The 24,810-nt window shown below is 49.6% G+C and overlaps 1 protein-coding gene across 1 annotated transcript in view; it reads right to left on the reverse strand.

Annotated features, from left to right (window-relative positions):
* Positions 1-16,212: 16,212 nt before the first annotated feature.
* Positions 16,213-24,810, reverse strand: part of HTRA1 (HtrA serine peptidase 1) — a 52,203-nt gene continuing 43,605 nt past the window's right edge. Inside the window, exons 4-9 of the mRNA XM_017497909.2 lie at positions 24,123-24,317; positions 23,605-23,637; positions 22,273-22,387; positions 20,898-20,955; positions 19,012-19,107; positions 16,213-16,927 (exon numbers count right to left, since the gene is read on the reverse strand). Coding sequence (XP_017353398.1) covers positions 16,759-16,927; positions 19,012-19,107; positions 20,898-20,955; positions 22,273-22,387; positions 23,605-23,637; positions 24,123-24,317 — 666 coding nt within the window. The 3' untranslated portion in view covers positions 16,213-16,758. The remainder of the gene's footprint in view (positions 16,928-19,011; positions 19,108-20,897; positions 20,956-22,272; positions 22,388-23,604; positions 23,638-24,122; positions 24,318-24,810) is intronic.

Genomic DNA, 24,810 nt, shown 5'->3' on the forward strand with positions numbered 1-24,810 from the left:
ATAGGGTTATTGTGAGTATTCAGTTAGAAAATGTATGTGAAGACCTGGCATGTGGTGAGCATACCGTGTGACTAAAATCTAGGACACAGAAAGGCAGACAGGATTTCGGAAACATCGGAGATGACAACCAGCTTAACTGCTCATTTCAGATGATTGCCCTCGAGGCTAAAAGGACACAGCAAAAGAGAAATTGCGTGTGTGTGTGCGTGTGTGTGTGTGTGTGTGTGTGCGTGTGTGTGGCGCAGGGATGTGTATCGTCCTAGGAGTGACCACAAAAACAAACTTCGTGCCCTTCTCCTTCTCAGAAGTTGTGAGCTCTGCATCCAGAGGCCCAAGTCTCCTGCCAACCGTATGTGGCTATTTCCGTTTAGAATCAAAGATGCTGAGGGTGTAGTCCAGCCAAAGGAAATGCCCCTGACCGCGATCAGGAAACCGTTTCCACAGCAACCCAGTACCAAGTTGCAGCCTGGCTGCGGTCATCTTGGGCCATGCCTGGGGAGCCGGCTATTGTCCTCATCTACCATGAGGGAGCGCCCCTCCTCAGGCTTCCTCAGACACAGTTTTCTTTTAGAACGTTGGATTGGATTAGTCAGAAAAGAAAGCCTGACGAGGAACTGCACGTTATGATTTCAGCGGTGGCTGGCCAACTGGACCATGACTCCTGGTGACCAACTCCCAAATGTGCAAAGCCAGTGAGTTTGGGGTTTGGTGCTGCTGAATGTTTATATTACCTCCAAAGTTCATGTGTTGAAACCTAGTCCCAAGGTGATGATGGTATTTGGAGGTGAGGCTTTGGGACAGTGATTGGGTCATGAGGGCAGAGCCTCATAAACAGCCTTAGGAAAGGGACTCCAAAGAGATCCCTCACCCACACGATGACACAGCCACAAGACAACAATCTATGAACCTGGAAGGCGACCCCCACCAGACACTGCACCTGCCAGGGCCTTGCTGTTGGTCACACTGGGCTGCTGGAGGTGGGGCAGGAAGGGGAGTGGACCTCCTCCTTAGGTGACATGATTTTTCCAGCAATTAGATGAAACTGATGGAAGCAGGCCCAGACATCAGCGTATTTCCTGAAGCCTTGAGTTGGACAGTTCTCCTGGTTGCATAAACTTCAAGATCAGTTACAAGCACAGGTGTTTCCCACTGAGAGCTGATTTCCTTCTCTCTGGACCAGATGAAGTGGTGGAATAGGGTCCCTGACAAAGTCCAGACTGACCCTTTTTTGCAGGGCAATGACTTGTCCCTACTTGAACTCTGGTTCAATTTCCCCTGCAGCTCCTATGTTGTATTGATGTGAGCTCTGTGTCCTGCTGCCTTCCAAGTCAACAGAGATGGCTTAGGATAAAAACACATTACACAAATGGACATTTAAAGATATAAGAACAGAAGCCATGCCTGGGGGCACGGTGTGGAAAGGGCACAAAGGAGCAGACATGGCTCTGGAGGGGGTCAGAAGACCATTTAGCAATAGAGTTGGTGTGACTCCACGCTTGCATGAATCAAGATTCTTGTGGTTGCAAGAAACAGAAACTTAACTGGAACCCCCAAGCAGAAATGGTGTTTTTATGTATCTCTAGGGTGTCTCACAGGTTGCAAGGGCTAGGGTGCAGTCAGCCCTCGTGAGTGGATGGGAAATAGGGGCTTGGGCTCCTTCAGTACTGTCCCAGCCCCTCGTCTCTGTTCCCTCAGCTCACTGGAACTTCTCTCTTGCTCACACTCCTTCCTTCCCCCTCTCTCTTGCTAGGTTTCTTCTGCAAGGAAACCTCAGGCTACCAGCAGCTCTCCAGTTTGTATCTGCTCCTTTCAAAAAACCAACTTCGAACCTAGAATCTCTTAGCTCCAGCCTAAGAAAATCAGTGCTTGATGCTGCATTTAAATGGCAATTTACATAAGGTTGAAAGCCACTAATTGTCTACATCAAAGAATGGGGCCCCAGAAGGAGATTAGGAGCCTCAGGAAGCAGAAGTGGAGGTTTTAACCCCTTCTCAGAGCTGTCATCATCCTGGTCCAATCAACTGCGCCAGGAGACAGGGCCATGTTGCAGAAATGACTTCCTGGGTGTTCACTGCTCCTTCCATGTGAACTGAGTAAGGGGGAGCTCCAAGGATGACTGTGGAAAAGGAGACGGGAACTAGGCAGAAAAACTAACAGGTATTGGGTACAAAGCTGTCTGTACTTAGGCAGAAAGCTTCCACAGAGGATGGGTACCTCAGACTTATTTCTGACATAATACTGCAGGTCCAAGCATTTCAGCAGGAATTCAACCCAAGCAGGAATTTATCATCTAGTACTGGAAACAGGAATACAACCAGAGGGTGAACAGAATGGTGAGGGCATGGGAGCCCACACTCTGGGAAGGCTGCATTTCTCTTTTATTTTATCTTTTGTTTGTTTTTGTTTCTTGTGGCTATTGGTTTTCTATAGTTTCAATGGCTAGAAATATTTTTTAAAGGGTGGCTGTTTCACCTAGAAAATTAAAGACAGAAGCCGGGATGGGCCTAACTGTGGCCTTTCAATATACAATATGCTTGGTGCCAAAGTGGGATTCAGTGGTTCTGGTTGGCCCCTCAGGCACAGCTGAGCCACAGAAATGAACTTATCAGGACACAGATTTTTCAACCCAATGTAAAACTGAGTTGCCTTTGGGAACAGGGAATCTCCTTTCCTAGATGTGTGTGTTCAGAGGCAGACACCTATGGTAGCACTTTGAGAGATGGTGGGTCCCATTCCTGGAGGTGTTACTCAGGGTGGGCAGCCCACAGTGGTAACTTGTTGGGGGAACTGGGTCAGAGGACTCCCAAAATCCTCTCCAGCTTTAGCATGGAGCCCCCCGTGCTGGCCCTATTCTCTGGGTCACAGCCCTCCTTGATGAGTGCAGCCTGAAAGGTTGCCATTGCTGGACACTGGGGAAGACATGGGGCACAAGTGTCCTGAACAGCACTCATCCTGGAGGCCAAAATCTCCTCCCTGTGGGAAGACCTGAGAAGCTTCTGGGGCCAATCACCTTGAAAGGGGTCTTCACCTGTACCCCTCATGTACTCCCAACATATGGGAAAGGTATAAGGATCCCCATTCTACAGATGAACACACTGAACCCCAGCACCATAAAGGCTTATCATCCAAGAAATAGAAAAATGGATTGTGGCATATGCATGTGATAGAATACTATGCAGAGGTCAAATGGAGCAAACTGTAAACATGTATGTGTGTGCATAGTACATACACGCACATATACATGTATCTCTCAACAGGATAGTTCTCAAACAATAAAGCTGAGTGAAAAACGAAGTTGTAGAATAACACACACTACAATATCATTTATGAACTTCTTAAAACCTACAAAAGACAATGTGTACTGTCCATGGATATATAGGTAATATACAAATGCATGAAAAAAACAACACACTAAAGTCACAGCAATGGTCACCACTAGGGTGAGGAGGCAGGAAGAACAGAATTGGGTGGAGGTGATCAAAGAAAGTTTCTTTTTTGCCTATAAAAAAGCAAATCTAACAAAGTACAAATGGTTAAATCTGGTTAGATGGAGCATGGGTGTTTGCTATGTGGAGAGGCAGAAACAAACTGAGGCCCCAAGAGAGTAAATCATTTTCCCAGCATTGGCTGGGATGGTGCTTGGCACACACTTTTCAGGCTTGCATGAGGCAGCAGTGGATACTGACCCCCAGGCTGCGCGGAGGTCACCTCCACTCCACTCTGGACATGAACCATCATGCTTGACCGTCCTTCCTCCACACATGCCTGTCTGCCATCTTTCCCCCCATTCATCACCTAGAACCCCAGCAGCTTCAACTTTAATGACAGGGAAGGCTCAAGGGGAAGGTGAACTGCTTGCTCCACATCCCTGTAATAAGTGACTCGCATCAGAGCCCAGCTAGTGGTGCAGAGATGCCTGGGGGCTGGGTGGTGGGTAGGAACAGAGAAAGGCAGAGGTGGCTGTAAATTACCACTCTTGCCGCCCTGGAGAAGACTGACTTATTACCACCAGTTCCCAGCATTTCTTCCTGGGAGGAAGAGAGCCCATCATGAGATAGAAACAGATTTGATCTTTGGCCTCAGGGGCTCTCAAGCCTGAATGACTTAAGTCACCCAGGGTCGCTGAGGCAGCTGAGGCAGGAGTGCCCCAGTGACCCTGGGTGGGTCTGGGTAGGTCAGGAATCCATGGTGGAGGGGATCCCAGATCAGGTGTGTCCCTGTGAACAGACAAGTAGTGGTTTAAACCAGATCGAGGCCCAGTGCCAATAGGGGAGATTAAGTCCTGGTCATCAAAACTGGGAGAAACGCTTAGCAAGCAAAGAAACCATGAGCAGGGAAGATGAATACAGCGGGAGAGGACAGAAGCCACCCAAGTTGGTGATCAAAAAGGTGCTCCTAGCCCTAAGTGATGCTCCCCTGTCCTTTAGGACCTAAGGTAACCCCATGTTTCAAACCCCATGAAGCCAGAGGCTTCAGATGCTTCCCACAGAGCAAGAAGGAGGCTACAAATGCCTGCGGGTCTCTGTGGACGTCTCTCCACAGCCCTTCCATTCATTTTTCATTCATTACTCAACTGTTCGTGTACAGGGCTCTGGAGTCTGTGCACAAGGTCCCTGCTCTCATAGGGTTTGTATTTTAGTGGGAGAAACAAGCAATGAATAAGCAAGGCAATGAGGCTGGGGTGTACAGAAGGGGCCAGACATGGCTGGGCCATAGAAGGGAACAGACGGGGGCAGGTGGGCTTGGAGCTACCTCCCTGCTCCTGACAGCGCTGCCCACAGTCTGGCTGGAGGTAGCTGCCCGTTCCTGCCAGCAGACTCCAGATATCGATCCCTCCCACACCCAGGTCGTCTGACGCCTCCCTGGAGTTTCATGAGGCCAGCTCACCCCCTGGTGGACACACCTCCACCACCATCACAAACATAATTTTTTAAAAGGCGTTTGCTTTTTATTTAATTTTCATTTTAAATTCATGGGTATATATGGCTGAACAAGTTTACCTACATAGCCACAATTTTTAATAGGGTTTTGCCATCTCTCTTAGCCCAGTAATAAATATTTGAAGTGTTCTGGGTCTCCAACGCAATATACATATCTCATGGTACTAGTCAGGGTTCTCCAGAGAAATAGCACTAATAGGACATATAGAAACCTACAGAAAGAAATTGACTATGGGGATTGGCTCACATGATTATGGAAGCTGAGGAATCCCACAGTCTGCTCTCTGCAAGCCAGAGTCCCGGGAAGCTGCTGGTGTAGTTCCAGTTCAAACCTAAAGCACCAGAGGTGGTGCTGTCAGAGGGCAGAAGACAGATTTCTTAGCCAAGCAGAAAGAGAGAACTTTTGCCCTTACTGGGTCTTTTTGCTCTATCAGGGCTCTCCACAGGTTGGCTGATGGATGCCCACCTGCAGTGGAGAGGGTGAATCTTTACTAGGTCTGCTTTGCTAATCTCTTCTGAAAACACCCTCAGAGACACATCCAGACATGTTTTACCAGCTCTCTGGGGATCCCTTAGCCCAGTCAAGTTGACACATAAAATGAACACTCACATTCATAAACAAAGAGAAGGTAATGGGGTTATAAAATGAACCCCTTGGGGAGGAGGGGTCCCTATGTGAACAGGAACAGGGTTGTACCAGATATAGCAGTCCTGGGCACTGCAGAAAGGGGTTGGCAGATTAATAAAGGAAGGGAGGAGAGCACATTAGCCAGGCAGGTGCACCTGGGTGGTGGGCAGGGCACAGGGGCAAGAGGCACCCCCAAAGAGCCCAGGAGGGAGGTGATGGCGGCTGCATGGAGGAGAGGCAGCTCAGGTCTTTGTCTCAAGGGCAGGTCACTGTCCCCCGCCCTGCCATAGGAGAGGGGTTTCTGTGCCCGGGGTGTGGGATGGCCTGGGGAAGGTGGCCTACCTGGAGCACCTCATAGAACCACACTGACCCAAGGCACAGCACATGTAACCATCTTGTCACGGCCTCCCAGTCCTCATCAGTCAAGAACAGATTTTCTTCTGTGAAAACATGTTTCTATCACAGGGGAAAAAATAGGTTTAGGAAGTACTGGCAGGGAGGGTCAGGAGAAATGCACCTTTGAGCCATCAGCCACGCTCTCGCTGTTGCAATGAGATTTTTCACTTTTATTCCAGGCTTAAATTCCGCAGCTTGAACCTGCTGGGGGAGTGTCTTCCTTTGGGAAGTTCCAAAACCATGAGAAAAGTATGACAGTGAAAGAGATCGACCTAACCAACCCCCATCTTGCCTTTAACCCCCAAACTGCCTTTCGTCATTCCTGGACTTGGGCCAAATTAACTTTGTATGTTGGAAGAAATTTCGTTTATAGTTTAAATGATAATAGCCTTTCCCCAAAATTAAACCGCCTTTGTAAAGCTAATGAAAGCCCACCAAGTTGGGTTCATCTTTAGGTAACTAATGCACTACTCTGGTGAGGGTTGTTGATCATGGGGGCAGCTGGGGTTTTTTTGCCATCTGCTCAGATAGAGCCAATTGATAATGATTAAAATTTTTAATGATTACCATTCATTATTCTGGAGGTCACAAGAGCTGCAACTTCCCCAATTACTCCTGCAGATAACATCACTCTTGTAGAACTTAGGGTTGACTTTTTGAGACGTCTTTTCAGGTTTTTTGCATTTCTCATGACCAATGGCTCCACTCAGACCCACCAACCAGTCCCGCGGCCCCACCCAGAAGCAAGTCCACACTCATGAGGACCATTTCCCACACTCTAAGACTGCAACCCCCAACCAATCAGCAGCACCCATTCCCTAGCCATACCCCATCCCCAAACTATCTTTGAAAAATCCTAGCCTCCAAATTTTCAGGGAGGCTAATTTGAGTTATAATAAGACTCTGGTCTCCCATTTAAAAGCCAGCTCTATGTACAATAGAGCTCTATTGTACAAAATTACAATAAAGTGTAAAGCTCTTTATTGTAATTCCCCTGTCTTGATAAATTAGCTCTATATGAGCAGTGGTAAAAAAAAAAAAAAAAAAACACCCACTGGATGGTTACAGTTCTTCTCTGAAGAGCCCTCTCTGCTCACCTTTGCCTAGGACACCTGCCTTAGCTCTGCAACCTGGGCCAATGCAGGCTGCTGCTGGGGGACCATCACGGAGTCTTTTTCTAGGTCAGACAGGTGCTTCTTCTGGCTCTAGAGCTTGATATGAGCCACACATTATTCCATTTTTAATTTTAATTAACAGGCTTTTTAGAGCAGTTTTATTTACACAGCTAAATTGAGCAGAAAGTATAGATAGCACCCCTACGCCCCTGCCTGCCCCAAACCCCAGCTGCCCCCATGATCAACATCCCTCACCAGAGTGGTACATTAGTCACCTAAAAATGAAGCTACACTGACATGTCATCATCACCAAATCCATAGAATACATTAGGGTGTATTTTTGATGTATATTCTATGGATGTTGACAAATGTATGTGTCCATCATTACAATCTCATACAAAATAGTTGCACCACCCTAAAAATCCTGTTTCACTTTTTTATCTCTCCCTCCACCCGACTCCTAGCAACCACTGATCTCTTTACTGCCTCTGTAATTGTCTCGAATGTTACTGTTTCCATAACTTTCCAGAATGTTATATAATTGGAATCATACACTATGCAGAAAGAAGTTGGATTGGCTTCTTTCACTTAGCAATATCCATTCAAGTTTGCTCCATGCCTTTTCATGGCTTGATAGCTTATTTCTTTTCAGCCCTGAATAATATTCTACTGTCTGTGTGTATTTATCTATTTCCTGCCAAAGGACATTTAGCTGATTCCAATTCTTCGATAATTATGAATAAAGCTGTGTGAACACCCATGCTTGGGTTTTTGTGTGCACATAGGTTTTCTATCCAGATACTTTTAAGCATTTTTATTCTTTCTGGATTTTCAGCTTAATGTGCTTTAAGTAATTTCTGCTGATGAGAACACTGTGGCTGACAAATGTTTACCCCTTGGCCCATCCGGGACAAGACTGTTCTCAGGCAATCTGACCGGTGCCCAGTGGCCACTGCAGTGAGAACCAGCATAGAGGCCCTAGAGGCAGACAGCCTGTTTTCCACCCTCTGCTCTGACTTCATTAGCTTTGGGTCATATGACAAGGAAAGCTGCCTCTCTGAGCTTGTTTCCTTCTCTAAAAAGGTGGGTGGCAACGTTGACTAAGGAGCGGTGGGAATTCAACGGGCTGCTGACTATATAGACTTGGCACAGTAACAGCCACAGAACCAGTGCTTGATAAAAGTTAGTGAGAACGGGGGCATGACCAAGGTGAAAAGCAGACACCGATGTGACAAGCCCCTAACAAGAACATTCTCTTGAAACCTCTCTTCCCTTGGCTCTGCTTTCGTGCATGTAAGCAAGCTGCTCATATTCTTCCATCTCGACACCACCTTTCTCAATTGCAGTCCTTAAACTGAAGTCAGTGCATTTCATTTATGAAGGAAAGGATAAGAGTGATGAACCAGAAAATAGCTTAAAAGTTGAGGAGTCTTTGTTGTTGGAATTTCTGATACAGTTTGAGTCCCACACAAATGACTTCCTCGGGCTTCTCTTTGTTGAGGTTCCTAGAGCCTGTTTATGCTCAGCATCCACGCAAGACCTTTGGGGATGGTGCCCATTTTCTACACTGGGTATCATTTCAGACTTTTCTTCCCAGATATAAAGACTCATCAGAAGAGAACACAATGGAAAATGCACAAAGACAGACCTGATACTAAAGAATTAACAGAGCCAGGCATCTGAGATGGGGAGAGAGGCATCCCCACGGGCTCTCCCTCCTACTGCCTACAGCATTTATGACCTTCCACAGGAGGTGATGTCCATGGAATATGGTGTGAAATTTTCAGTCTTGCAAAATCGTCTCACAAATCAACCACTGAGCTTGTGTCGGGCCGACTTCAAGCACATGGTCGGCCATGTGCTCACAATTGGTCATAACTGGGGTCCCCCCTCCTCGGGTCTGAGGCGCCGGGGAATGGAGTCTGGGTGCTGGTCACATGCTCATGCTTGGTCATAATTGGGGTCCACTCCTCCTCATGTCTGAGGCGCTGGAGAATGGTGTGTGGGTGCCGGCCATGTACTCATGCTTGGTCATAACTGGAGTCCACCCCTCCTCGGGTCTGAGGCGCCGGGGAATGGAGTGTGGGTGCTGGCCACGTGCTCATGCTTGGTCATAACCAGCACCACCACAGCTGTCTTACATCACTCTTTCTAGCCACCTCGTGAGTAGATACAAATGCTCCTTGACTCAAGAGTTAGACCAACAAAAAATTACACTGCAGTGGAAGGTGGGTCTTCAGTTACAAACATCGCTGAGCATCAGACAAAGAGGAAAATGGCCTGGGGATTAAGGGAGAGGGCTCCAGAGCCAGACAGCCTGGGTTCCAATGTGTCAGCCACTCCTCCTCCCTGCTGTGTGACTTCAGGCTGGTTATTTAACAGCTCTGTGCCTCAATGTCCTCATCTGTAAAATAGGGATTCTAACAAGATCTCATGGGCAGCTGTGAAATACTGTATGTACAGCACATGTGGTGGTGCCTGGTGGTGCTGACAGTGGCGGTGGGTGAGGGGAGGAAAAGGGCGGAGGACCAGCTGGCGTGCACCAATGCTTACCTGACCAGGTGAGACACAGTTAATGCTGTTTCCAGAGTCTGAGCCATTTTTTATCCTTTTTTTTTTTTTTAACTAAAAACGCATTTGTTAGTATTTATTTCATTTGATCTTTGCTGATTCTTGGCAGAGCCCTACACTGAGGCAACGATTTTAAAAGTCTTAAACGAAACAACTACCCAGTGGCAGGAAGGCCTCTCCTCTGTGTGCGCCCCACCCTTATTCTGAAGGAAGCAGCAGAGCCTCGACCTCCGAGTTGGGAGCTGCCATAGGCAGCAGTGAGTCAGCCCAGCTGGGCCCCCACACAGGATGCTGAGGGGATGGGCAAGCCAGGTGGGCTCTCCCAGAACCAGGCCCAGTGCCCTGAAAAGACTGGGGCCCTACCGATGGGTTTCCAACCTGCAGACATGATTTGATTCCAAAACTGACATCCCTTGGCAGTCAGCCTTCTTTCTGGGGGCTGTGGCTAAGTGATGTCACCCCTTGGGCATTTCTCAAGATTCCAAACAACAGAGAAGCCTGGGACCTTTGTGCGTGAGGGAGAGAGAGCGGGGCCAGGGAGAACAGTCACACTCAGACGCACCACGGGGTGACTTGAGAAATTTTCAGAGACATCTCTGAAGGAACGTCACCCGCTCAGCTCAGATAATGACTGAGGAGGTGGGAGAAAGACACAGGCAACATAGTGTTGAAACTTTGAAGAGTCTTTGGGGCATTGGCAAATCAGCAGCTTTTAAACTCAAATGACCATGACTTGTATCGCCTTGTGGAGTGTGGGGAGCTAGGTAATAATTACAGGGACAGTAAAATGGACGGAGGCAAACGTGGGATGGAACCCGGCATGTCCTCCTGCTAGCTCCAGGTACTTCTGTTTCCCCATGTGCTAAAATGAACACTTGATCTAACAGCACAGACAGCCCCCAACTTATACGATGGCTGTGGTATGGAAGCAAAACGCATTCAGCAGAAGCCACGCTTTAGTCCCAACACAACCACTGTTTTTCATGTTTGGAACAGTACTCAATAGATGACATGAGCTAGTCCACACTTTATTATAAATGGGCTCTGTGTGAGATTATTTTGCCCAGTGGAAGCCTAACGTTAGTGTTCTGAGCATGTTTAAGGTGGGCTACGCTGAGTGATGATATTCGGGAGGCGAGGTGTATTAAATGCATTTTCAACTTAACAATATTTTCCATTGACAACAAATTCACCAGTACAAAACCCCATCTTGAGTCAAGGAGCATCTGTATCTACTCACGAGGTGGCTAGAAAGAGTGATGTAAGACAGCTGTAGTGGTGCTGGTTATGACCAAGCATGAGCACGTGGCCAGCACCCACACTCCATTCCCCAGCGCCTCAGACCCGAGGAGGGGTTGACACTGCCTACTGGCCACTTTTTACAGACGAGGACAGGAAACTCAGAGAAATTAAGAAACTCACCCCAAGTGTCGGGGCCAGAGTTGGGCCTGAACCCAGGATTGGGAGCATTCCCTCCACCACGCCTTGCCCGTAGTGGTTTTGAGAGCAGCTGTTGAAACAGTGGTAGATGCAGCGACCCCTCTCGCCTCTACCTGAGGCCCCTCCCTTCCGAGGTGCACGTGTGAGGCCCTCCCAGGGCCTGTTGTTTACTCCTTACAAACCCCCCACTTCCACTACTCTGAGAGTGAGGGCCCCTCGCTTTGGCCCCTGGCCTCCTACCGTCCTGGGCCCCGCTCCCTCCCTCCCTAGCCGCTCCCCCTCCTCACACCCCCACTACCAATGTGCCCAGCACAGTCCTGGGTGCACTGTGGTAATGCAAAAAGATGGATTCCATGAAAGAGTGCATGCTAAGAGGATTCTTTCCTCCACTGGCAGGTGTGACCATTCAGGGAGGTATGGGCCCACCTTAGCTGAGCTGTCAGCTACTCCGTATTAATTGACACCTGCTTTGTGGGCTGTGCTTGGCCCTATGGCCCAGGGACTCAGCCCCATGGAGCTGCTGCCCCAGAGTGAGTCCTGACGAGGGAATGGGCAGTTAGAACACCACATGGCAAGCGTGTGAGCTCCTGGCAGGGGAACCCGGTTGGGCAGATGGTGAAGAGATGGGTGGGGGAACTTCCATGCAGGGGCCAGGGAGGGTACTAGGCATTAGGTCTGGAGACAAGGAAAGAACAGCCCATTCAAGGAATGGAAGGGAATCCACATTACAGAGCATTGCGATCAGGAGAGGAATGGAGAGGTGAGATTTGAAGAAAAGCGAGGACAAGTCAGGAAGGGGCTCAGATGGCCCAGAAAGGTGTTTAGACTTGTTCCAGGGCACCTGGGGGGCTAGGCGGGGGCTCATCTGTGTGCTCCGGACCTGTCCCAGGCACTGGAGCACTTCTCTCCTCTGCTCAGACACACCAGGCCAGAGGCTTGGGGTCCCCAGTCTCCCCATTCTGCTCCCTGACTCCCTACTTCCTCACAAAGGTGCCAGAGACAAGCTGGATGGCCTTGGGCAAGTTACTTAATCTCTCTGTGCCTTCATTCCCTCGTCTATAAAATGATATAATAATAGTTTCTTGGCCAGGCACAGTGGCTCACACCTGTAATCCCAGCACTTTGGGAGGCTGCAGTGGGTAGATCACGAGGTCAGGAGATGGAGACCACCCTAGCTAACACTGTGAAACCCCGTCTCTACTAAAAATACAAAAATTTAGCCGGGCATGGTGGCACGCGCCTGTAGTCCCAGCCACTTGGGAGACTAAGGCAGGAGAATCGCTTGAACTCAGGAGATAAAGGGTGTGGTAAGCCAAGATCAAATCATTGCACTCTAGCCTGGGCGACAGAGCGAGACTCCATCTCATAAATAAATAAATAATAGTTCATACTCCCTGGAGTTACCGAGGGAACTAAGTGAGATACGTGTATAAAGGGCTTGCAGTGTGCTTGGCATAGAAAGCCTTAGCGACAGCGCCTGCTGCCACCTTCCATGCCCTGCACGCCACATCTACACTCCTTCTACGGAAGCATTCACTAGGTGACACTGCATTTCAATGGTTAACATCACTCCTCTCTCCTGGATGCAGCTCAGACATGATGCCCCCTCTCACCAGCCCTCCCTTTACCACAGCAAGGAAGCCTTCAGTACCCACCTGCTGGGCTCCAGAATGCTAATCAATGTGCACACCTGTTTCAGTTGGTCCAGGGCAGCAGTGAGCAGGGCTCCAAGGCTAGAGTGCTCACAAAGGTCACCAGAAACACGTTTCCAGGTGGGAATGGCTCTCCAAGGGAGATCTGATGGTTCCTTGGCTCAAGGATAAAAGAGACTCCCATCTCCTGAGCAAGTTACCCTGGAGGGGGCGGCAGTGCGGCCAAAAAGCAGAGCCCAGGGCAGCCTCCCTGCTCCCACGAGCCTGCTCCAGACTGTCCTCAGCCCTGGCTGCTCTCTGGACTCAAGCAGGGAGCCGATGCCGGACACACGCCCAGAGCAGGCACCTCATCAGAGGGTCAGGGAGCAGAGGGAGACCCAGACAGCAAGTCTTCTATTTTTTTTTTAAGACAGGGTCTTGCTCTGCCACCCAGGCTAGAATGCAATGGCGAGATCACAGCTCACAGCAACCTGGACTTCCCAGACTCGAGTGATCCTCCCATCTCAGCCTCCTAAGTAGCTGGGCCCATAGGCACACACCACCATTCCTGGCTCATTTTTGTATTTTTTGTAGAGACAGGGGTTTTGCCATGATGCCCAGGCTGGTCTTGAACTCCTGAGCTCAAGTGATCCACCTGCCTCAGCCTCTCAAAGTGCTGGGATTATAGGCATGAGCCACCACGCCTGGCCACATGTCTCTTTTAAGCTCCTACACTGAGCCTCACAATGCCCCTTAGCCCAGTATTTAGATAGTTCAGAACCTCAGCGAGGCCTGGCCCTGACTTCAGGGGCATTCGCTGAAATGGGCCAAGCATCTTTGCCAGCCCATGGAAATGCTACTGTCCAAGGTTCAGACCTGGCTAAAGTAGTAACCAGGTAGAGGCAATCACTGTGCAAGTTCTGATAGCAACACGCGCTGCTCCTTACCACACCCACCAGACAGGAGCATTCTTCCGCATGTTCAGATGGGGAAATGGATTCACAAGACAACACCCACCGGTCATGGTGGCTCCTGCCTTTGGGAGGCTGTGGCAGGCAGATCACTTGAACTCTGCAGTTTGAGACCAACATGGGCAACATGACGAGACCCTATCCCTATAAAAAATACAGAAATCAGCAGGGCTTGACAGTGCATACTGTGGTCCTAGCTACCCAGGAGGCTGAGGTGGGAGGATCACCTGAGTCTGGGAGGTCGAGACTGCAGTGAGTCATGATTGCCCCACTGCACTCTAGTCTGAGCAACAGAGTGAGACCCTGTCTCAAAAATTAAAAAAACGTACACTCCAGTAAAAAAGAAAAAAAAAAAAAAAAAAAGACAGAGGACCCTGTATAGACCTGCCGAGCTCAGATTCACTCAGCCGAGCTCTGAAGACACAGTAAGGAGACCCCTGCGCTCCAGGGCCTCTCTCCTGGACAGTGCATCAAGAGAAGCATCTGGCAGAGCGGGGTGGGAACAGACCCAATGCAGATGTGCTGGGGAAGCCCGGCCACGTGGTTGGCTGACAGTTTTGCAGAAGCTGGAAGCAGAGGACTAGAGCTGAGGGAGCCGAGATTGGAAGAGGCATTGCTGAGGGCACATCTTGTGAGCAGGAGGAGTTCTCCAGGAGCCAGAACAGGGGGCAGCTGCTAGCCCACCAGCCAGAGGGCTGTTAAAGTGACCTTGGAGGGACCAGAAATGGCTGAGAGGAAGTAGAAACTGAGCTCCATGGAAGCAGAGATGGACCCAGCTGAGGCCATTTACAGTTGAAAAACAGGCAGAGAGGTTAAGCGACTTGCTCAAGTCCCTCTTACAGCTAGTAAGATATATAGAGACACACTGGATTCAAGCCGAAATCCATCTATAGTGCAAAAAGCCATGCTCTTTCGACTCAGTGCTCCACCTCCAGGCTTTAAGACTGATTTATGTTGCAAAACTTTACATCGCAGCCTAAAGCAAGCAGAAGAAACAACTATTCTGGAGATCTGATATGAGGTGGGGGTGTGAGGACCAGCAGCTCCCGTGGGACACAGGGTCTCCTGGGCAAGTGCAGTCATGTACCCAAACATGTAACATGCAACCATGTGGCAAGCTGACATTTCTGTCCTTTTTGAGACCACATATGCAGGCAAAACTCCAGCCCCACCCAGCGTCCTGCAGAGATGTTGCACAGTGTTTACAGAGGCCTCAGGCCGGTCCGTCGCCAGGCTACTTTCTTCCAGCAGAGCCATCTGTGATCTCCCCGATGCCTGACAGGCTAAAGACAGAGGGGCTCAGGCCGGGGCTGGGTCTAACCTCAATGCCACCCAGGGCATCCTCCCCACCTGTGGCAGCACCCCAGTTCTGGGGACCACCCAGGAAAGCAGGCTCACATACAAAACATTTGAGAACGAACCCCTGAAGCCACAAGCCATTTCTGAGTCATCGTCTTCAATGGAGAAGGGAGGGAATGCAAAACACACTCCCAGAGCCCAAGGACTCTGGCTCCTTCCTGACTCTACTAGGTCATCCAACCAGAGAGCAAAGAGACGCGCCAGGGTTGCAACAGGCCACAAGCTGCTTAACTGCTGAGCACCAACGCTGATGAGGGCTCTGCTCAGCTGGACTGCCCCTGCATTTAAGTTGGCCCTGTGGCCTTCCGCAGCCTCCCCAATTACAAGTTGGACCTTCGCATCTGTTGATGGTGGAAGGATTCAGCTCTCAGTCTGGAGAACTGAACCTTCATCCCGTCCAAGACCCTCCTTTTCACGGCTGACAGTTGGAAGGCCTTAACCCACTGCTCTTGGCATAAACAGCATCCTCTCCCCAAAGGGACATGGGTCTGTGCAAACTTCTGAGCTAAAATTGTATAAGTCTTCTTGGGTCAGCTTCCCAAACTTTTGAAAAGCTTTCCTGGAGATAAAGGTGCCTACAGCTGCTTCTGGCTGCACCTGTTTGAGGGCCTGTCAAGGGGAGTCCTCCTCTAAACTCACCAAGGCATAAGGCCTGGTTCTTATTTCATGACCCAGGACAACTGAGGTCAGTGGCAGCCTCGTGCTCGTTCTGGGGTTGCATCCTGGTGTCCTGAACCGTCTCCCTTTCAGAAAGAGACTTGGCTTCTGAACTGAAGCTCTAGGGAGGGAGGGCCTGCGTCTATCCTGCTCTGACTGACCACACGCTTACAACGCCCGGCACAGAGCAGAGGCCCAGAAAATCTTTGCTGCCTGACTGCATGATATGATGTATGAGGTCAACAGACTCTTTCATTTGACAGGCTTCGGATGCGAGTGCAACTGTCCTCAAGTCCTGCTTCATAAAGCCAGGGTCCGAGCAGAGCTGTTCATAACCCTGGTAAATAGCACAGGATGATTTTGAAATAACTCATAAGACTAAGAGTGGGCAAATGCCTGCGTGGACAATGTAGTCTAATGAGGAGCGCACCGACATTAGAATCATTCCAAAAAGACGGCAGCGAGCTGCTCATGGGAAAGGAAAAGAAGCACTGCGGAAAGCAACATATGAAGAAGTACTTTAATAGCTCAAACTCAGAGTCATCGTGCTCCCAGTTCCAAAGGGATTTCTAAAAGAGGCGACTTTGGCCATTTCAGAAGCCAGCGTTCACCCACCCGGGGTCTCTGTGCATTGACCTTTGGGTGCTGACTTGGAGAAAAGCACAAACATGCCCAGTCCCATCCTGGTTCCCACGGGGCTTCTTCTATCTATGCATTGTATCGGCTGCGTTAGTTGGACTAAGATGATGACTCAGTTAAAGGAGGAGACAAACACTGACTTTCTAAGCAGGAATAGCCCAAGCTGGCAAGAAAAAGCACACTGCATACACAGGATACACAAGGGCAGAGCTTCTGCCTGCGGATCTGCAACATTACATTTGTTTTGCCTGCAAACTATCAAGAAGGATTCTGTTGGCCAGGGAGTCTCCACTGAACAAGCAAAATGGCGGTCAAAAGTCTTGCGTGTCCTATGCCAGCAGCCCAGAGTCCTCATCCGTCATCCACAGGAGAGTCTTTGAGGGAAACGTGAAGTCCAGCTCATGCCTCTGCCTATGGGTCGATTTCTTCAGGAATCACTGTGATCATGATGTCTTCATTGCCCCTGCGGACCACCATGTTCAGGGTGCTTTCCCTTTTAATGACGTCACTGACATCATTGGCAGAGACCACCGACTGTCCATTGATGCTGATTATGACGTCGTTTTCCTGGAGACCACCCCTGCAACACAAAGGGAAGCAAAATGGGAATGATTCATGTTTCCACGCCTCGTGGTCTGAGGCACAGTTTAGAACCTAAAAGCCCAGAGCAAATAGGATTGGATGGTGGTGAAATTAGAATAATTTAAACCATTAGTGGCTCATACCCGTAATCCCAGCACTTTGAGAGGCCAAGGCGGGTGGATCACCTGAGGTCAGGAGTTCGGGACCAGCCTGGCCAACATGGCAACATCCTGTCTCTACTAAAAATACAAAAAAATTAGCCAGGTTTGATGGTGGGCACCTGTAATCTCAGCTACTCAGAGGCTGAGGCAAGAGACTCTCTCAAACCCAGGAGGTGGAGGTTGTAGTGAGCTGAGATTGTGCCACGGCACTCCAGCCTGGGCAACAGAGTGGGATTCCATCTCAAAAAAAACACAACTTTTTTTAAACCATTGGTGGATTGAATTACTTATTGAGTTTTTAAAAATAATGTTCTTTTTTTTCCCTTTTTTCTTTCTTTTTCTTTTTTTTTTTTTTTTCTGAGATGAGGTCTCATTTGTTGCCCAAGCTAGTCTCAGACTCCTGGGCCCAAAAGATTCTTCTGCTCCAGCCTCCGGAATTGCTGGGATTACATGCATGGGCCATGATGCTGGGCTCCTTTTGAGATTTTTAGGCTAAGTCATCAATTGTGTCCACTGTAGAAATGCCTACTAACACTTGTGTGGCCTTACGACCCCAAGGAGGTCAAAGGTCAAGATTGACCCCAAAGTGGCAAAGGATGTACCAGGTCCTGTCTGCCATGTAGCATGACCATGGCCAACTTGCCTGTAATGGGTATTGCAACTCAGAATGCAGTTCTTACAGGGTGGGCGGAATGCTTCTGTTAAGAGACCCTTCCTTTGCGTGGTTGCCACTATCACTGTAGCTCTTACATAGGTCAGCGTCAGAACGCTGTCATGGTCCTTAGCAGGCTAGCACAAGGCTCTTCGAATGTTTTCTGTAAAGGGCTCCATAGGAAATTCTTTTAGCTTTGCCATACATATAGCCTCTGTTAAAGCTACTCAACTCTGCTCTTCCAGCACAAAAGCCCCCATAGACGTCACAAACCATATTTCAGTGGACACTGAAATTTGAATTTAACATGTCACATACAAATTTAACATGTCACAAAATACTATTCTTATTTCAGGATTTTTCTGACCATTTAAATGTTCTTACTCATAAGCGGGAGCTAAGCTACAAGGACGCAAAGGCTTAAGAATGATACAGTGAACTTTGGGGACTCAAGGGGAAAGGCTGGGAAAGGGGTGAGGGATAAAAGACTACAAAGTGGGTTCAGTGTATACTTCTTGGGTGATGGGTGCACCAAAATCCCACAAATCACCATTAAAGAACCTACTCACGTAACAAAATACCACCTGTTCCCCCAAAACCCATGAAAATAAAAAGGTAAAAAAATAAGTAAAAATCAAAATAAAATGCAAAAATTATTCTTAGCCCACGACTCCATACAAAAGCAGACAGTGGGCCAGACCCAGCCCACAGGGCACACTTGCTGGTGCCCAGTCTAGCACTTTTCTCTGGCTGTTCCACCAATACGGGTAACAAACCCTGATGGACGGTCGCGCTACTTCTTGTCATGTTACTTTGATATCACTTGGGCTGTTTTTCTGGAGGTGTGGACAGGTATGGCCTGACTGTCAGAGACAATCTGAGAAGACTCCAGGAGAAGAAGGGTCCTGAAGCCTAGAACAGGACCATCACGTGAAGTCTTAGGGACACTGTTCCTGAAACCCTCTCTCCCCAGCCAGGCCATCCCAGAGACTCATTACAAGTCTGCTATTGCTGTCCATCTGGAGGGCCCTAGCGGAGCAAGGACTTTTGAAGATAAAGGTCACCATCCTATGGATGAGTCCTGAGCCGAGCCAGGTGGGAAGGCCTGACCAATAGGAACGACCAGCAATGTCCGACCACGTGAGTCAAGGATCAACACCATCCTCTGAGCCAGTATGAAAGGAACACTGCCCCCTCTTCCTGCTACCCTCCCCGCCCTCTCCAAGAACCACAGACACATGAGGAAAAGGGAAAATAACTCTAACTCACGCTTCTGCCGGGGTATCAGGAATTACTTCAATGATATACGCTCCTGAGATCACGTCTGGGAAGTCCCGGTGCCGGTCCTTCAGCTCCTGAGCTTTGCTGCACCAGAGAGAAAGCACCCGTGTTAGGGTCAAGAAACACCAGGCCTTCCCCAGGCAGAACTCAGCTCTCACCAGTTCCCTTCTTCTCCCTGGGTCTAATGCAAAATTTCTCCAGGAGTTCTGGTCCTACTTTAAAATTGCCTGTCTACCAGAGCCAAAGATTTACTTGGTAATGGCAAGGAAAGTGCTTTCATCATTATTCTTTTTTTTTTTTTTTAAGACTGAGTCTCACTCTATCACCCAGGCTAGAGTGCAGTGTTGCAATCTCAAGTTTACTGCAACCTCCGTTTCACGGGTTCAAACAACTCTCCTGCCTCAATCACCCCAGTATCTGGGATTACAGGTGCCTGCCACCAAGTGTGGCTAATTTTTCACATTTTTAGTAGAGACGGGGTTCCACAAATTGACCAGGCTGGTCTCGAACTCCTGGTCTCAAGAGATCTGCTCGCCTTTGCCTCCCAAAGTTCTGGGATTACAGGTGTGAGCCACCGTGCCCAGCCATCATCCCTGTTATTATTTCCTAATTAATAGTAGCCATTACTAAGGAGTCAGTAAAGTATAATGGCTGACCTGGTTTGCAGCCCCAGTTCTGCCACTTGCTAGCTGTGTGACCTCAGACAGTTGCTTAACCTCTCTGTCCCTTCATTTCCTCACCTGCAAAATGTAGGGTAACAGTACCCTACAACATGAGTGATGAGGATCAGATGAGGTCGTCCCAGTAAGGTACCTGGCCCTGTACATGTGATAGATAGTGGCTGGCATCACTGTGGCTGGTGATCACTGCCCCCACTCCCTGATCCGAGCCTGGCCACCAGAAGCACCTGTGCTGTCATCCCCAACCTGAAGAGGAGGAAACTGAGGCACTCAGGGGTCAGATCATTCCCAAGGTCACAAGGCACGAAGTATCAGAGCTGGGACAGGAACCCAGCAAGCTGGGTGCCAGGGAACTACCATCTTTCCCTACACCTCCTAGGTCCAAAGGCAAACAACCGAGGGAACACTTTAACCTTGACAAATGGCTCCAACTCCTGCAGTGCTAAGAAAGGGATCACCGTTCATAACATGTATCAAAAGTCACTAATACGTTAACAGTGAGTGAATCGTTAATTCATGATAGTAATGAACACATTAATATATCGGTTACTATATTCTAGTCTTTATCTACTTTACCTCCAACGCTTTTAGCCATGCCACTTCAGTCTACTACCAGGACTCATGAGATTACACCAGAATTTTTCATCCAGGTTAAAACACCAGGATGCCAGGAGCCTGCCAACCACAGGCCGCAATTCCGCCAGCTCGGGGAAAACAAGCACATCAGTCATTCCCTTCCCTGCGCTGGGCCTGCCCTGGCATTCCTGGAGACACGGTCCACAAGCTGCAGAGCAACGAAAGCAGATTGCCTGGAGCTGCGGGAGGGGCTTGGGGCCCTCCTGGAATGTGAGTTTCAACAGAATGTGGGGTAGGGAAGGCCTGAGCCAGAGTGAATCAACTGCCCCCCAAACACGCACTGTTCAAGTCTGCCTTCAAAGAGGAGGGCAGAAACTTCTATACCGGGTGGCCTGCTGCCAATGAGGAAAAGCAGCTCAGAACACAAAAACACAGGATAAGACCAAACAGAGGCCACGGCTAATGACCTGTCCTCTTTCCCGATGTTACTTCATTATAAGCAGAAACCGAGACACCTTCAGGCAGCAGAAGGTTTCTCTTTCAGGGGTGCCCCTGAGCGCCGTCTGAAGTTCAGGTTTATTAAAATTTAAGACACAGACACGCATCCTGTCTACGCACCTGGATGTAAGTGACATCATGCGGATGCCAATATACTTCTTCTTGGTGATGGTTTTTCCTGGTGAGACAATGAAGGAATAGCAGAAGGTTAGCCCAGTTGGTGGGGGTGCTGGGGACACCAGGGGCCAGGGGCCCAATCCCCCAGGTGGCAGGAAGGGCCACAGAAGGGTACACTGAGGTTGAAGCTCAAATCCCAGTTTGGGTCTCTCCCCTCTGGGGCACCTTGGGAAAGTCCCATCATTTCAATTAATGGTCAGATACCTGGGCAAGCCCCTTAATTCCTCATGGCCTCACCCTGACAGCTGGCCCTCCCCCAGGCTTGCTCTACCCCCAACATGTATCTGGAATGTGACCCCTCTGTCCACCTCCACTACCACCACTCTTGTCTGAGCCCCCAGCATGTCTCATCCAGATGACTGGGAAAGCCCCTTAACTGGCCCCCAACTTCCAGCAACCCCTCCAGCGGACTCCTCCCAGCCATCAGAGTGGCCTTTCAGTGACATCAATCAGACCATGAACTTTCTGTTCTCAAATGCATTAGGATGCAGCCCAGGTCCCTCACCATGGCCTGCTGTGAGCCTGCTCGCCTGGCCTTGGCCAGCTTTCCACCACAGGGAACTGCACACTGTCACTGGGCTCCAGTCCCCAGGCCACTCCGGGGGCCTCGTGCTCACTCAGCTATGCCAAGTCCTCCCCTCCACATCCCTGCCCAGTGACTCCTCCTCATTCAGATCTCAGCTTGGGGGGCATTTCCTGGCCACAGCGTCTCCACCAGCTGCCCCTCCAGTCACCCCCTTGCCGGCCACCCCGATCCATTTTCTTGGGAGCACTTGTTGGGAACACTAATAGTATCTTACGTGTTTGATTGTTCACTGTCAGCCTCCCCATCCCCCAACAGAGCATAAATGACACACTGGCAAAGGTCCCAGTTGAGCCCCAGGCCCCAGTTGACTCATCCACTGCCAAGCTCCCTGCTTGACTTGGAGCAGATGGGACAATAAGCGTTTGTAGAATGATCTCCCTGAACCTCAGTTTTCTTATTAGCAAAATGGGACTAGTAATTCCTAACTGATAGGGCAAAAGAATTAAGTGTCATACATAAATAAAGTGGAATAATGTACAGAAATCACCGAGGCTTGTGCCTGGCACAGATTAGACTGAATCATGTGAAACTGCCATGATGGTAGGACAAAAGTGGTGAAACATCTCTGACCTACTACCAGGGACTTAGTAATGTGAATTCCCTTTCACTTCTGGGTCGGAGATGGCCTGGCTAGCCTTGGGGCTGCTGCATTTCCCTTGCCCAAGTCTCAAAGGGCAGCTGAGCTTCAGGCCGAATCTCTGCAGTCCCTGGGGCTGTGTGGGCCTTGCTTACCTTTGGCCTGTCGGTCATGGGACTCAGTGAGGAACTTTTTAATCTTATCAGATGGGATTGCAAAGGAGATTCCAGCTGTCACTTTCAAAGTGTTAATTCCAATCACTTCACCGTCCTGAAAAGCAAGAAGGACACGGCTTACTGAATCGTGAAGCTTTACCGGCAAGTATACACCCAAAGAGAGTGGGGAATAAGCATGGAAGAAGTCCCTGAGCTATTTCAGAGACAAAAGTGGGGAGCTGCAAGGAGGGGATCCCCTGGGGAGCAGGGAGAGGGGCAGCAGGACACCCAGGCAGCGTGAGCCAGGCTCAGCTGTGGAAGAATCACACACACCCCAGGTTGGCACCAGGTGCTCACCTCGCAGTAAGCACAGATCGTTTCAAAATGCATGACATTATTTGCTCCTGTTTCACAAGGAATACGTTTCCAAAGGCTCAAAGTCCTTTAGGTGGCTGCCCACACCTTCCTGCTTCTCCCATTTCTAATGATCTTAAGACGACTCTGCTGACTCCAGGGGGAAACAACCCTAGAGCTCAGGGCTGTCATGCTTCATTACCAGCAAAGCGCATCTCCACTCCATCCTCGGGGTGCTGCGGGAGGAGGCAGAGGGCAGGGGGCAGAGCTGGGAGCACAACTGCCCTCTACTGGGAAGGGAAAGTTGCCAAGTAAGTCTACATGGCTCCTTGCACACTTCCCACAAGTGCTGAGATTTCAGTACCTGATGCCAAGGCACCATCAAGGAGGTGCCATCACACTGGGCCTTGCTAAAGACGGCCCCTGTCTATGTCCCCTGAGCTGCCCACTAGCACTGACAATCTATGTTGTAAGGCATCACTTTTTCTGCTCAAGTATTTAAGGGTCGACTTAAGTGATATCTTTGTGGGTGGGTAACTCCTCCTCATTCCAGCCAGGCCTTAAGGGAGGATTCCTGGCCAAGAGAAAGTGTGGATGAGCCCAGCCAGCTCCTTCAGCAGCCCAGGAGATTTCATCTGGAGGAGGTGCTTTCAGGGACTGGCCAGCACTTTTGGTGACCTTCACCTTACTCCTGCATTGGCCCTGAATTTTACGGTGTTCATCTGTAATTCTGAGACACAATTGTGTTCTCTGGCTTAACACTTCCAAACCTCACCTCCAGCCTGCCTTACTCTTTCCAGAAAAGATCCGTAGGGTCATTGCAAGCATGCAGTACATTCACAGAGCTCATTTTAAAGGAATTTGATAGCACGCTTTGTGGCAAGCTCATGTTGGAAAAGACCCCCTGCCTCAAAAAAAAAAAAAAAAACCCAGCATGTACATAGATAAATGATGTAACATAGGTTCAAAAGACCTTACCAGGTTTACCAATGGGCCTCCGGAGTTTCCATACTGCAATTAAACAGAAATGAAAAGGTGACAAATTGTGTCATAACACGGTCTAGTCTACGTCCCAGCCTGGCTGTTTCCTGAGCACAGTGCCTAGAGTGTGGGGCATGGTTCTTTTCTGAGATTCCTTCCCATTAACCTAATATTTTGCTCGGAAAAAAAATGACCTAAACAATTTTCAGAAAGTTTTAGATGTGCTGTAAATGGGGAATTTTTCTCTCTGAAGTCCTGATGCCAACTGAGATCACCCTAAAGCACCCAACACAACTTCTTCCTCCTGGGATAAGGCTGGCTGTCCACCTGCTCCCATGTCACTGTCCCCGCTGTGTGACCCCTGCCGTGCTGCTGGCACTAGAATCCACATGGCTGGGTCCAGTTCCATCACTTCATGTAAACTACAAGACAGGTGGGGGCCAAGACCTATGCTGACTCCTCTCCTATGACAAGACCCTGACCTAACCCCCACCCGCAGAGGGACAGAGGCTCACGTTGATGATGGCATCGGTCTGGATGTAGTCCATGTCCGAGTTCCGGAGCCCCAGTTCTTTGCCGCCTCGCTGGGTGGTGCTGACGATCCCAGTGGTGACTGTGTTCTGAAGGGAAAACGGGCTTCCGATGGCGACCACGAACTCTCCCGGCCGCAGCTCCGAGGAGCGGCCAAGCAGCAGGACAGGCAGCTTGCCCTGAAACCACAACGGCCGGTGTGGCTCAATGTGTTTAATTTCACCAAATGGGTAAAGGCACAGGTATCATGGAAAACCAAGCAGGGATAGTGACGGCCCATTTGGAAACACCAGGTGTGGTGGGAAACTGAGTTCACAACTCACATCCCTTTGCTGGGGGCAGAACCGCACTCCCCTCCCACCCGTAATCCACCCATTGCAAGCTGTGTGGGAGCCAGTGAGCAATGAAACTGCAGACGTGCCAAGGAAACAGTGGGGAGGTTGCCGGAGGCCAAGTCGGCGTCTCATCACATCTTAAAGCTATCAGCATAGATGCGCCCTGAAACCTTGAGGCCAGGAGACAGAGGAAGACAAAACGAATTTAGGGTTTGGAACAAGACTGCCTGGGGCAGCCTGAGAGAGCCAAGCCCCAGGGGACGATCCCAAGCTACAGGTGGTGATACCTGCCCCGACTCATCATGTGCACATCCGTCCCGAGTCCTGGAATATTTGG

This window comes from Cebus imitator, unplaced genomic scaffold (assembly GCF_001604975.1).
Source record: "Cebus imitator isolate Cc_AM_T3 unplaced genomic scaffold, Cebus_imitator-1.0 Scaffold235, whole genome shotgun sequence".
Taxonomy (NCBI): Eukaryota; Metazoa; Chordata; class Mammalia; order Primates; family Cebidae; genus Cebus; species Cebus imitator.